The sequence below is a fragment of the Lampris incognitus genome, chromosome 21 (assembly GCF_029633865.1).
Source record: "Lampris incognitus isolate fLamInc1 chromosome 21, fLamInc1.hap2, whole genome shotgun sequence".
Taxonomy (NCBI): Eukaryota; Metazoa; Chordata; class Actinopteri; order Lampriformes; family Lampridae; genus Lampris; species Lampris incognitus.
Window position 1 is genome coordinate 562,501 of NC_079231.1, and position 15,000 is coordinate 577,500.

Sequence of the window (15,000 nt, forward strand, 5' to 3'; positions counted from 1 at the left end):
TATTCTGTCAGCCATTCCTACCTTAAGACAGTTTTAACTGGTATTCTGTCAGCCAGTCCTACCTTAATAGAGTTTTAACTGGTATTCTGTCAGCCAGTCCTACCTTAATACAGTTTTAACTGGTATTCTGTCAGCCAGTCCTACCTTAATACAGTTTTAACTGGTATTCTGTCAGCCAGTCCTACCTTAATACAGTTTTAACTGGTATTCTGTCAGCCAGTCCTACCTTAAGACAGTTTTAACGGCTATTCTGTCAGCCAGTCCTACCTTAAGACAGTTTTAACTGGTATTCTGTCAGCCAGTCCCACCTTAAGACAGTTTTAACTGGTATTCTGTCAGCCAGTCCTACCTTAAGACAGTTTTAACTGGTATTCTGTCAGCCAGTCCTACCTTAATACAGTTTTAACTGGTATTCTGTCAGCCAGTCCTACCTTAATACAGTTTTAACTGGTATTCTGTCAGCCAGTCCTACCTTAAGACAGTTTTAACTGGTAGTCTGTCAGCCAGTCCTACCTTAATACAGTTTTAACTGGTATTCTGTATGCCAGTCCTACCTTAACACAGTTTTAACTGGTATTCTGTCAGCCAGTCCTACCTTAATAGTTTTAACTGGTATTCTGTCAGCCAGTCCTACCTTAGGACAGTTTTAACTGGTATTCTGTCAGCCAGTCCTTCCTTAATACAGTTTTAACTGGTATTCTGTCAGCCAGTCCTACCTTAATACAGTTTTAACTGGTATTCTGTCAGCCAGTCCTACCTTAATACAGTTTTAACTGGTATTCTGTCAGCCAGTCCTACCTTAATACAGTTTTAACTGGTATTCTGTCAGCCAGTCCTACCTTAAGACAGTTTTAACTGGTAGTCTGTCAGCCAGTCCTACCTTAATACAGTTTTAACTGGTATTCTGTATGCCAGTCCTACCTTAACACAGTTTTAACTGGTATTCTGTCAGCCAGTACTACCTTAATACAGTTTTAACTGGTATTCTGTCAGCCAGTCCTACCTTAAGACAGTTTTAACTGGTATTCTGTCAGCCAGTCCTACCTTAATACAGTTTTAACTGGTATTCTGTCAGCCAGTCCCACCTTAACACAGTTTTAACTGGTATTCTGTCAGCCAGTCCTACCTTAAGACAGTTTTAACTGGTATTCTGTCAGCCAGTCCTACCTTAAGACAGTTTTAACTGGTATTCTGTCAGCCAGTCCCACCTTAAGACAGTTTTAACTGGTGTTCTGTCAGCCAGTCCTACCTTAATACAGTTTTAACTGGTATTCTGTCAGTCAGTCCTACCTTAATACAGTTTTAACTGGTATTCTGTCAGCCAGTCCCACCTTAAGACAGTTTTAACTGGTATGCTGTCAGCCAGTCCTACCTTAAGACAGTTTTAACTGGTATTCTGTCCCCCAGTCCTACCTTAAGACAGTTTTAACTGGTATTCTGTCAGCCAGTCCCACCTTAAGACAGTTTTAACTGGTATTCTGTCAGCCAGTCCTACCTTAAGACAGTTTTAACTGGTATTCTGTCAGCCAGTCCCACCTTAATACAGTTTTAACTGGTATTCTGTATGCCAGTCCTACCTTAACACAGTTTTAACTGGTATTCTGTCAGCCAGTCCTACCTTAACACAGTTTTAACTGGTATTCTGTCAGCCAGTCCCACCTTAAGACAGTTTTAACTGGTATTCTGTCAGCCAGTCCTACCTTAAGACAGTTTTAACTGGTATTCTGTCAGCCAGTCCTACCTTAAGACAGTTTTAACTGGTATTCTGTCAGCCATTCCTACCTTAATAGTTTTAACTGGTATTCTGTCAGCCAGTCCTACCTTAGGACAGTTTTAACTGGTATTCTGTCAGCCAGTCCTACCTTAATACAGTTTTAACTGGTATTCTGTCAGCCAGTCCTACCTTAAGACAGTTTTACCTGGTAGTCTGTCAGCCAGTCCTACCTTAATACAGTTTTAACTGGTATTCTGTATGCCAGTCCTACCTTAACACAGTTTTAACTGGTATTCTGTCAGCCAGTCCTACCTTAATAGTTTTAACTGGTATTCTGTCAGCCAGTCCTACCTTAGGACAGTTTTAACTGGTATTCTGTCAGCCAGTCCTACCTTAATACAGTTTTAACTGGTATTCTGTCAGCCAGTCCTACCTTAATACAGTTTTAACTGGTATTCTGTCAGCCAGTCCTACCTTAATACAGTTTTAACTGGTATTCTGTCAGCCAGTCCTACCTTAATACAGTTTTAACTGGTATTCTGGCAGCCATTCCTACCTTAATAGTTTTAACTGGTATTCTGTCAGCCAGTCCTACCTTAGGACAGTTTTAACTGGTATTCTGTCAGCCAGTCCTACCTTAATACAGTTTTAACTGGTATTCTGTCAGCCAGTCTTACCTTAATACAGTTTTAACTGGTATTCTGTCAGCCAGTCCCACCTTAACACAGTTTTAACTGGTATTCTGTCAGCCAGTCCTACCTTAACACAGTTTTAACTGGTATTCTGTCAGCCAGTCCTACCTTAAGACAGTTTTAACTGGTATTCTGTCAGCCAGTCCCACCTTAAGACAGTTTTAACTGGTGTTCTGTCAGCCAGTCCTACCTTAATACAGTTTTAACTGGTATTCTGTCAGCCAGTCCTACCTTAATACAGTTTTAACTGGTATTCTGTCAGCCAGTCCCACCTTAAGACAGTTTTAACTGGTATTCTGTCAGCCAGTCCTACCTTAAGACAGTTTTAACTGGTATTCTGTCAGCCAGTCCTATCTTAATACAGTTTTAACTGGTATTCTGTCAGCCAGTCCTACCTTAAGACAGTTTTAACTGGTATTCTGTCAGCCAGTCCCACCTTAAGACAGTTTTAACTGGTATTCTGTCAGCCAGTCCTACCTTAAGACAGTTTTAACTGGTAGTCTGTCAGCCAGTCCTACCTTAATACAGTTTTAACTGGTATTCTGTATGCCAGTCCTACCTTAACACAGTTTTAACTGGTATTCTGTCAGCCAGTCCTACCTTAACACAGTTTTAACTGGTATTCTGTCAGCCAGTCCTACCTTAAGACAGTTTTAACTGGTATTCTGTCGGCCAGTCCTACCTTAAGACAGTTTTAACTGGTATTCTGTCAGCCAGTCCTACCTTAACACAGTTTTAACTGGTATTCTGTCAGCCAGTCCTACCTTAATAGTTTTAACTGGTATTCTGTCAGCCAGTCCTACCTTAGGACAGTTTTAACTGGTATTCTGTCAGCCAGTCCTACCTTAATACAGTTTTAACTGGTATTCTGTCAGCCAGTCCTACCTTAAGACAGTTTTAACTGGTATTCTGTCAGCCAGTCCTACCTTAATACAGTTTTAACTGGTATTCTGTCAGCCAGTCCTACCTTAATACAGTTTTAACTGGTATTCTGTCAGCCATTCCTACCTTAATAGTTTTAACTGGTATTCTGTCAGCCAGTCCTACCTTAGGACAGTTTTAACTGGTATTCTGTCAGCCAGTCCTACCTTAATACAGTTTTAACTGGTATTCTGTCAGCCAGTCCTACCTTAATACAGTTTTAACTGGTATTCTGTCAGCCAGTTCTACCTTAATACAGTTTTAACTGGTATTCTGTCAGCCAGTCCTACCTTAAGACAGTTTTAACTGGTAGTCTGTCAGCCAGTCCTACCTTAATACAGTTTTAATTGGTATTCTGTCAGCCAGTCCTACCTTAATACAGTTTTAACTGGTATTCTGTCAGCCAGTCCTACCTTAAGACAGTTTTAACTGGTAGTCTGTCAGCCAGTCCTACCTTAATACAGTTTTAACTGGTATTCTGTATGCCAGTCCTACCTTAACACAGTTTTAACTGGTATTCTGTATGCCAGTCCTACCTTAAGACAGTTTTAACTGGTATTCTGTCAGCCAGTCCTACCTTAATACAGTTTTAACTGGTATTCTGTCAGCCAGTCCTACCTTAAGACAGTTTTAACTGGTAGTCTGTCAGCCAGTCCTACCTTAATACAGTTTTAACTGGTATTCTGTCAGCCAGTCCTACCTTAACACAGTTTTAACTGGTATTCTGTCAGCCAGTCCTACCTTAATACAGTTTTAACTGGTATTCTGTCAGCCAGTACTAACTTAAGACAGTTTTAACTGGTATTCTGTCAGCCAGTCCTACCTTAAGACAGTTTTAACTGGTATTCTGTCAGCCAGTCCTACCTTAATACAGTTTTAACTGGTATTCTGTCAGCCAGTCCTACCTTAAGACAGTTTTAACTGGTATTCTGTCAGCCAGTCCCACCTTAAGACAGTTTTAACTGGTATTGTGTCAGCCAGTCCTACCTTAAGACAGTTTTAACTGGTAGTCTGTCAGCCAGTCCTACCTTAATACAGTTTTAACTGGTATTCTGTATGCCAGTCCTACCTTAACACAGTTTTAACTGGTATTCTGGCAGCCAGTCCTACCTTAACACAGTTTTAACTGGTATTCTGTCAGCCAGTCCTACCTTAAGACAGTTTTAACTGGTATTCTGTCAGCCAGTCCTACCTTAAGACAGTCTTAACTGGTATTCTGTCAGCCAGTCCTACCTTAAGACAGTTTTAACTGGTATTCTGTCAGCCATTCCTACCTTAATAGTTTTAACTGGTATTCTGTCAGCCAGTCCTACCTTAGGACAGTTTTAACTGGTATTCTGTCAGCCAGTCCTACCTTAATACAGTTTTAACTGGTATTCTGTCAGCCAGTCCTACCTTAATACAGTTTTAACTGGTATTCTGTCAGCCAGTCCTACCTTAATACAGTTTTAACTGGTATTCTGTATGCCAGTCCTACCTTAATACAGTTTTAACTGGTATTCTGTCAGCCAGTCCTACCTTAACACAGTTTTAACTGGTATTCTGTCAGCCAGTCCTACCTTAAGACAGTTTTAACTGGTATTCTGTCAGCCAGTCCTACCTTAAGACAGTTTTAACTGGTATTCTGTCAGCCAGTCCTACCTTAACACAGTTTTAACTGGTATTCTGTCAGCCAGTCCTACCTTAATAGTTTTAACTGGTATTCTGTCAGCCAGTCCTACCTTAGGACAGTTTTAACTGGTATTCTGTCAGCCAGTCCTACCTTAATACAGTTTTAACTGGTATTCTGTCAGCCAGTCCTACCTTAAGACAGTTTTAACTGGTATTCTGTCAGCCAGTCCTACCTTAATACAGTTTTAACTGGTATTCTGTCAGCCAGTCCTACCTTAATACAGTTTTAACTGGTATTCTGTCAGCCATTCCTACCTTAATAGTTTTAACTGGTATTCTGTCAGCCAGTCCTACCTTAGGACAGTTTTAACTGGTATTCTGTCAGCCAGTCCTACCTTAATACAGTTTTAACTGGTATTCTGTCAGCCAGTCCTACCTTAATACAGTTTTAACTGGTATTCTGTCAGCCAGTTCTACCTTAATACAGTTTTAACTGGTATTCTGTCAGCCAGTCCTACCTTAAGACAGTTTTAACTGGTAGTCTGTCAGCCAGTCCTACCTTAATACAGTTTTAACTGGTATTCTGTCAGCCAGTCCTACCTTAATACAGTTTTAACTGGTATTCTGTCAGCCAGTCCTACCTTAAGACAGTTTTAACTGGTAGTCTGTCAGCCAGTCCTACCTTAATACAGTTTTAACTGGTATTCTGTATGCCAGTCCTACCTTAACACAGTTTTAACTGGTATTCTGTATGCCAGTCCTACCTTAAGACAGTTTTAACTGGTATTCTGTCAGCCAGTCCTACCTTAATACAGTTTTAACTGGTATTCTGTCAGCCAGTCCTACCTTAAGACAGTTTTAACTGGTAGTCTGTCAGCCAGTCCTACCTTAATACAGTTTTAACTGGTATTCTGTCAGCCAGTCCTACCTTAACACAGTTTTAACTGGTATTCTGTCAGCCAGTCCTACCTTAAGACAGTTTTAACTGGTATTCTGTCAGCCATTCCTACCTTAATAGTTTTAACTGGTATTCTGTCAGCCAGTCCTACCTTAGGACAGTTTTAACTGGTATTCTGTCAGCCAGTCCTACCTTAATACAGTTTTAACTGGTATTCTGTCAGCCAGTCCTACCTTAATACAGTTTTAACTGGTATTCTGTCAGCCAGTCCTACCTTAATACAGTTTTAACTGGTATTCTGTCAGCCAGTCCTACCTTAATACAGTTTTAACTGGTATTCTGTCAGCCAGTCCTACCTTAATACAGTTTTAACTGGTATTCTGTCAGCCAGTCCTACCTTAAGACAGTTTTAACTGGTAGTCTGTCAGCCAGTCCAACCTTAATACAGTTTTAACTGGTATCCTGTATGCCAGTGCTACCTTAACACAGTTTTAACTGGTATTCTGTCAGCCAGTCCTACCTTAATACAGTTTTAACTGGTATTCTGTCAGCCAGTACTACCTTAAGACAGTTTTAACTGGTATTCTGTCAGCCAGTCCTACCTTAATACAGTTTTAACTGGTATTCTGTCAGCCAGTCCTACCTTAATACAGTTTTAACTGGTATTCTGTCAGCCAGTCCCACCTTAACACAGTTTTAACTGGTATTCTGTCAGCCAGTCCTACCTTAACACAGTTTTAACTGGTATTCTGTCAGCCAGTCCTACCTTAAGACAGTTTTAACTGGTATTCTGTCAGCCAGTCCCACCTTAAGACAGTTTTAACTGGTGTTCTGTCAGCCAGTCCTACCTTAATACAGTTTTAACTGGTATTCTGTCAGCCAGTCCTACCTTAATACAGTTTTAACTGGTATTCTGTCAGCCAGTCCCACCTTAAGACAGTTTTAACTGGTATTCTGTCAGCCAGTCCTACCTTAAGACAGTTTTAACTGGTATTCTGTCACCCAGTCCTACCTTAATAGTTTTAACTGGCATTCTGTCAGCCAGTCCCACCTTAAGACAGTTTTAACTGGTGTTCTGTCAGCCAGTCCCACCTTAATACAGTTTTAACTGGTATTCTGTCAGCCAGTCCTACCTTAATACAGTTTTAACTGGTATTCTGTCAGCCAGTCCTACCTTAAGACAGTTTTAACTGGTAGTCTGTCAGCCAGTCCTACCTTAATACAGTTTTAACTGGTATTCTGTATGCCAGTCCTACCTTAACACAGTTTTAACTGGTATTCTGTCAGCCAGTCCTACCTTAACACAGTTTTAACTGGTATTCTGTCAGCCAGTCCTACCTTAAGACAGTTTTAACTGGTATTCTGTCAGCCAGTCCTACCTTAAGACAGTTTTAACTGGTATTCTGTCAGCCAGTCCTACCTTAAGACAGTTTTAACTGGTATTCTGTCAGCCATTCCTACCTTAATAGTTTTAACTGGTATTCTGTCAGCCAGTCCTACCTTAGGACAGTTTTAACTGGTATTCTGTCAGCCAGTCCTACCTTAATACAGTTTTAACTGGTATTCTGGCAGCCAGTCCTACCTTAACACAGTTTTAACTGGTATTCTGTCAGCCAGTCCTACCTTAAGACAGCTTTAACTGGTATTCTGTCAGCCAGTCCTACCTTAAGACAGTCTTAACTGGTATTCTGTCAGCCAGTCCTACCTTAAGACAGTTTTAACTGGTATTCTGTCAGCCATTCCTACCTTAATAGTTTTAACTGGTATTCTGTCAGCCAGTCCTACCTTAGGACAGTTTTAACTGGTATTCTGTCAGCCAGTCCTACCTTAATACAGTTTTAACTGGTATTCTGTCAGCCAGTCCTACCTTAATACAGTTTTAACTGGTATTCTGTCAGCCAGTCCTACCTTAATACAGTTTTAACTGGTATTCTGTCAGCCAGTCCTACCTTAATACAGTTTTAACTGGTATTCTGTCAGCCAGTCCTACCTTAATACAGTTTTAACTGGTATTCTGTCAGCCAGTCCTACCTTAAGACAGTTTTAACTGGTAGTCTGTCAGCCAGTCCAACCTTAATACAGTTTTAACTCGTATCCTGTATGCCAGTGCTACCTTAACACAGTTTTAACTGGTATTCTGTCAGCCAGTCCTACCTTAATACAGTTTTAACTGGTATTCTGTCAGCCAGTACTACCTTAAGACAGTTTTAACTGGTATTCTGTCAGCCAGTCCTACCTTAAGACAGTTTTAACTGGTATTCTGTCAGCCAGTCCTACCTTAATACAGTTTTAACTGGTATTCTGTCAGCCAGTCCCACCTTAACACAGTTTTAACTGGTATTCTGTCAGCCAGTCCTACCTTAACACAGTTTTAACTGGTATTCTGTCAGCCAGTCCTACCTTAAGACAGTTTTAACTGGTATTCTGTCAGCCAGTCCCACCTTAAGACAGTTTTAACTGGTGTTCTGTCAGCCAGTCCTACCTTAATACAGTTTTAACTGGTATTCTGTCAGCCAGTCCTACCTTAATACAGTTTTAACTGGTATTCTGTCAGCCAGTCCCACCTTAAGACAGTTTTAACTGGTATTCTGTCAGCCAGTCCTACCTTAAGACAGTTTTAACTGGTATTCTGTCACCCAGTCCTACCTTAAGACAGTTTTAACTGGTATTCTGTCAGCCAGTCCCACCTTAAGACAGTTTTAACTGGTGTTCTGTCAGCCAGTCCTACCTTAATACAGTTTTAACTGGTATTCTGTCAGCCAGTCCTACCTTAATACAGTTTTAACTGGTATTCTGTCAGCCAGTCCTACCTTAAGACAGTTTTAACTGGTAGTCTGTCAGCCAGTCCTACCTTAATACAGTTTTAACTGGTATTCTGTATGCCAGTCCTACCTTAACACAGTTTTAACTGGTATTCTGTCAGCCAGTCCTACCTTAACACAGTTTTAACTGGTATTCTGTCAGCCAGTCCTACCTTAAGACAGTTTTAACTGGTATTCTGTCAGCCAGTCCTACCTTAAGACAGTTTTAACTGGTATTCTGTCAGCCAGTCCTACCTTAAGACAGTTTTAACTGGTATTCTGTCAGCCATTCCTACCTTAATAGTTTTAACTGGTATTCTGTCAGCCAGTCCTACCTTAGGACAGTTTTAACTGGTATTCTGTCAGCCAGTCCTACCTTAATACAGTTTTAACTGGTATTCTGTCAGCCAGTCCTACCTTAATACAGTTTTAACTGGTATTCTGTCAGCCAGTCCTACCTTAATACAGTTTTAACTGGTATTCTGTCAGCCAGTCCTACCTTAATACAGTTTTAACTGGTATTCTGTCAGCAAGTCCTACCGTAATGCAGTTTTAACTGGTATTCTGTCAGCAAGTCCTACCTTAAGACAGTTTTAACTGGTAGTCTGTCAGCCAGTCCTACCTTAAGACACTTTTAACTGGTATTCTGTATGCCAGTCCTACCTTAATACAGTTTTAACTGGTATTCTGTCAGCCAGTCCTACCGTAATACAGTTTTAACTGGTATTCTGTCAGCCAGACCTACCTTAAGACAGTTTTAAGTGGTATTCTGTCTGCAAGACCTACCTTAAGACAGTTTTAACTGGTAGTCTGTCAGCCAGTCCTACCTTAAGACAGTTTTAACTGGTATTCTGTCAGCCAGTCCTACCTTAAGACAGTTTTAACTGGTATTCTGTCAGCCAGTCCCACCTTAATACAGTTTTAACTGGTATTCTGTCAGCCAGTCCTACCTTAAGACAGTTTTAACTGGTAGTCTGTCAGCCAGTCCTACCTTAAGACAGTTTTAACTGGTATTCTGTATGCCAGTCCTACCTTAACACAGTTTTAACTGGTATTCTGTCAGCCAGTCCTACCTTAACACAGTTTTAACTGGTGTTCTGTCAGCCAGTCCTACCTTAAGACAGTTTTAACTGGTATTCTGTCAGCCAGTCCTACCTTAAGACAGTTTTAACTGGTATTCTGTCAGCCAGTCCTACCTTAAGACAGTTTTAACTGGTATTCTGTCAGCCATTCCTACCTTAATAGTTTTAACTGGTATTCTGTCAGCCAGTCCTACCTTAATACAGTTTTAACTGGTATTCTGTCAGCCAGTCCTACCTTAATACAGTTTTAACTGGTATTCTGTCAGCCAGTCCTACCTTAATACAGTTTTAACTGGTATTCTGTCAGCCAGTCCTACCTTAATACAGTTTTAACTGGTATTCTGTCAGCCAGTCCTACCTTAAGACAGTTTTAACTGGTAGTCTGTCAGCCAGTCCTACCTTAATACAGTTTTAACTGGTATTCTGTCAGCCAGTCCTACCTTAACACAGTTTTAACTGGTATTCTGTCAGCCAGTCCCACCTTAAGACAGTTTTAACTGGTGTTCTGTCAGCCAATCCTACCTTAATACAGTTTTAACTGGTATTCTGTCAGCCAGTCCTACCTTAATACAGTTTTAACTGGTATTCTGTCAGCCAGTCCCACCTTAAGACAGTTTTAACTGGTATTCTGTCAGCCAGTCCTACCTTAAGACAGTTTTAACTGGTATTCTGTCACCCAGTCCTACCTTAATACAGTTTTAACTGGTATTCTGTCAGCCGGTCCTACCTTAAGACAGTTTTAACTGGTATTCTGTCAGCCGGTCCTACCTTAATACAGTTTTAACTGGTATTCTGTCAGCCGGTACTACCTTAAGACAGTTTTAACTGGTATTCTGTCAGCCAGTCCTACCTTAAGACAGTTTTAACTGGTATTCTGTCAGCCAGTCCTACCTTAATACAGTTTTAACTGGTATTCTGTCAGCCAGTCCCACCTTAACACAGTTTTAACTGGTATTCTGTCAGCCAGTCCTACCTTAACACAGTTTTAACTGGTATTCTGTCAGCCAGTCCTACCTTAAGACAGTTTTAACTGGTATTCTGTCAGCCAGTCCCACCTTAAGACAGTTTTAAGTGGTGTTCTGTCAGCCAGTCCTACCTTAATACAGTTTTAACTGGTATTCTGCCAGCCAGTCCTACCTTAAGACAGTTTTAACTGGTATTCTGTCAGCCAGTACTACCTTAAGACAGTTTTAACTGGTATTCTGTCAGCCAGTCGTACCTTAAGACAGTTTTAACTGGTATTCTGTCAGCCAGTCCTACCTTAAGACAGTTTTAACTGGTATTCTGTCAGCCAGTCCTACCTTAAGACAGTTTTAACTGGTATTCTGTCAGCCAGTCCCACCTTAAGACAGTTTTAACTGGTATTCTGTCAGGCAGTCCCACCTTAAGACAGTTTTAACTGGTATTCTGTCAGCCAGTCCTACCTTAAGACAGTTTTAACTGGTATTCTGTCAGCCAGTCCTACCTTAATACAGTTTTAACTGGTATTCTGTCAGCCAGTCCTACCGTAATACAGTTTTAACTGGTATTCTGTCAGCCAGTCCTACCTTAAGACAGTTTTAACTGGTATTCTGTCTGCAAGACCTACCTTAAGACAGTTTTAACTGGTAGTCTATCAGCCAGTCCTACCTTAAGACAGTTTTAACTGGTATTCTGTCAGCCAGTCCTACCTTAAGACAGTTTTAACTGGTATTCTGTCAGCCAGTCCCACCTTAAGACAGTTTTAACTGGTGTTCTGTCAGCCAGTCCTACCTTAATACAGTTTTAACTGGTATTCTGTATGCCAGTCCTACCTTAATACAGTTTTAACTGGTATTCTGTCAGCCAGTCCTACCTTAAGACAGTTTTAACTGGTATTCTGTCAGCCAGTCCTACCTTAAGACAGTTTTAACTGGTATTCTGTCACCCAGTCCTACCTTAATACAGTTTTAACTGGTATTCTGTCAGCCAGTCCTACCGTAATATAGTTTTAACTGGTATTCTGTCAGCCAGACCTACCTTAAGACAGTTTTAACTGGTATTCTGTCTGCAAGACCTACCTTAAGACAGTTTTAACTGGTAGTCTATCAGCCAGTCCTACCTTAAGACAGTTTTAACTGGTATTCTGTATGCCAGTCCTACCTTAACACAGTTTTAACTGGTATTCTGTCAGCCAGTCCCACCTTAAGACAGTTTTAACTGGTATTCTGTCACCCAGTCCTACCTTAAGACAGTTTTAACTGGTATTCTGTCACCCAGTCCTACCTTAATACAGTTTTAACTGGTATTGTGTCAGCCAGTCCTACCTTAAGACAGTTTTAACTGGTATTCTGTCAGCCGGTCCTACCTTAAGACAGTTTTAACTGGTATTCTGTCAGCCAGTCCTACCTTAATACAGTTTTAACTGGTATTCTGTCAGCCAGTCCTACCTTAATACAGTTTTAACTGGTATTCTGTATGCCAGTCCTACCTTAACACAGTTTTAACTGGTATTCTGTCAGCCAATCCTACCTTAACACAGTTTTAACTGGTATTCTGTCAGCCAGTCCTACCTTAAGACAGTTTTAACTGGTATTCTGTCAGCCAGTCCTACCTTAAGACAGTTTTAACTGGTATTCTGTCAGCCAGTCCTACCTTAAGACAGTTTTAACTGGTATTCTGTCAGCCATTCCTACCTTAATAGTTTTAACTGGTATTCTGTCAGCCAGTCCTACCTTAGGACAGTTTTAACTGGTATTCTGTTAGCCAGTCCTACCTTAATACAGTTTTAACTGGTATTCTGTCAGCCAGTCCTACCTTAATACAGTTTTAACTGGTATTCTGTCAGCCAGTCCTACCTTAATACAGTTTTAACTGGTATTCTGTCAGCCAGTCCTACCTTAAGACAGTTTTAACTGGTAGTCTGTCAGCCAGTCCTACCTTAATACAGTTTTAACTGGTATTCTGTCAGCCAGTCCTACCTTAAGACAGTTTTAACTGGTAGTCTGTCAGCCAGTCCTACCTTAATACAGTTTTAACTGGTATTCTGTATGCCAGTCCTACCTTAACACAGTTTTAACTGGTATTCTGTCAGCCAGTCCTACCTTAATACAGTTTTAACTGGTATTCTGTCAGCCAGTACTACCTTAAGACAGTTTTAACTGGTATTCTGTCAGCCAGTCCTACCTTAAGACAGTTTTAACTGGTATTCTGTCAGCCAGTCCTACCTTAATACAGTTTTAACTGGTATTCTGTCAGCCAGTCCCACCTTAACACAGTTTTAACTGGTATTCTGTCAGCCATTCCTACCTTAAGACAGTTTTAACTGGTATTCTGTCAGCCAGTCCTACCTTAAGACAGTTTTAATTGGTATTCTGTCAGCCAGTCCTACCTTAAGACAGTTTTAACTGGTATTCTGTCAGCCAGTCCTACCTTAAGACTTTTTTAACTGGTATTCTGTCAGCCAGTCCTACTTTAATACAGTTTTAACTGGTATTCTGTCAGCTAGTCCTACCTTAAGACAGTTTTAACTGGTATTCTGTCAGCCAGTCCTACCTTAAGACAGTTTTAACTGGTATTCTGTCAGCCAGTCCTACCTTAAGACAGTTTTAACTGGTATTCTGTATGCCAGTCCTACCTTAAGACAGTTTTAACTGGTATTCTGTCAGCCAGTCCTACCTTAAGACAGTTTTAACTGGTATTCTGTCAGCCAGTCCTACCTTAAGACAGTTTTAACTGGTATTCTGTCAGCCAGTCCTACCTTAAGACAGTTTTAACTGGTATTCTGTCAGCCAGTCCCACCTTAACACAGTTTTAACTGGTATTCTGTCAGCCAGTCCCACTTTAATACAGTTTTAACTGGTATTCTGTCAGCCAGTCCTACCTTAATACAGTTTTAACTGGTATTCTGTCAGCCAGTCCTACCTTAAGACAGTTTTAACTGGTATTCTGTCAGCCAGTCGTACCTTAAGACAGTTTTAACTGGTATTCTGTCAGCCAGTCCCACTTTAATACAGTTTTAACTGGTATTCTGTCAGCCAGTCCTACCTTAATACAGTTTTAACTGGTATTCTGTCAGCCAGTCCTACCTTAACACAGTTTTAACTGGTATTCTGTCAGCCAGTCCTACCTTAATACTGTTTTTAAACTGGTATTCTGGTGTGTTGAACGCTCTGCGGAGCAGCTCGCTGAAGATGATGATCTGTTCAAAGAGGAAGACTCTTCTCTCTTTACTGCGAGACAAAACTCCTCCATCCTGCTCCCAGACACAAAACGTCTCCTGCTGTAAGAGCTTCCCCTGAGATGTCAGCTTCCCCTGATAGACACACACACACACACACACACACACACACACACACACATACAAACAAAACAAAAAACAAATTTGCATGCATACACATAACACAAAAAACACACACGACACAAACACACACACATAACAAACACACACACATAACAGGCAGGCAGGAAGTGGGAGACATACAGGCAAATGTGAAAGTCTTAGTGTATTTCTAAACGAATATCATGTTATAGCATGTCACGAAGTCGTGTGGTTTGGTCATAATGTCACATGGTGTGATCTTGTAATATTGTGATGCATGTGATGTCATAATGTAGTGATGCCATGATGTCAAGTGGTGTGACATATTATGTGACTCAATGTTATAATGGCAAGAGGTGTGGTGTCAAGATGTCATGTAATGTGCTGTCATGTCATGTGGCATGATGTGATAATATGTGATGTAATGTCATAATATGTGATGTGATATCATAATGGCATGTGGTGTGGTGTGATGTGATATGTGATGTAATGTCATAATATGTGATGTGATGTCATGTGATGTCATGTAATGATGTCATGTGATATATCACTAGGTCGAGTGTTGTCGTAATGTTATGTGGTGCAATATCATATCATGTGACACGATGTTTTAATGGAATGTGGTGTGATGTCATAACGTAATGTAATGGGATGTCATAATTCATGTAGTTTGTAATCATAATGTCATGTGGTGTGATGTCATAATGTCATGTGATGTGATGTCTTAAAGTGATGTGATGTCATATTGTAAACTGATGTGATGTCACGATGTAAACAGAGGTGATGTCATGATGCAAACTGATGTGATGTCATAATATAAACTGTTGTGATGTCATGATGTAAACTGATGTGATGTCATAATATAAACTGATGTCATGTCATGATGTAAACTGATGTGATGTCATAATAGAAACTGATGTCATGTCATGATGTAAACTGATGTGATGTTATAATATAAACTGATGTGATGTAATAATATAAACTGATGTGATGTCATAATAT

General features: G+C 40.4%; 1 protein-coding gene across 1 annotated transcript in view; it reads right to left on the reverse strand.

Moving 5' to 3' along the window:
* Positions 1-15,000, reverse strand: part of kalrnb (kalirin RhoGEF kinase b) — a gene marked incomplete at its 5' end in the record, with an annotated part of 412,121 nt that overhangs the window by 1,957 nt on the left and 395,164 nt on the right. Inside the window, one exon of the mRNA XM_056301536.1 lies at positions 13,807-13,992. Within this exon, the coding sequence (XP_056157511.1) occupies positions 13,807-13,992 (186 nt within the window). The remainder of the gene's footprint in view (positions 1-13,806; positions 13,993-15,000) is intronic.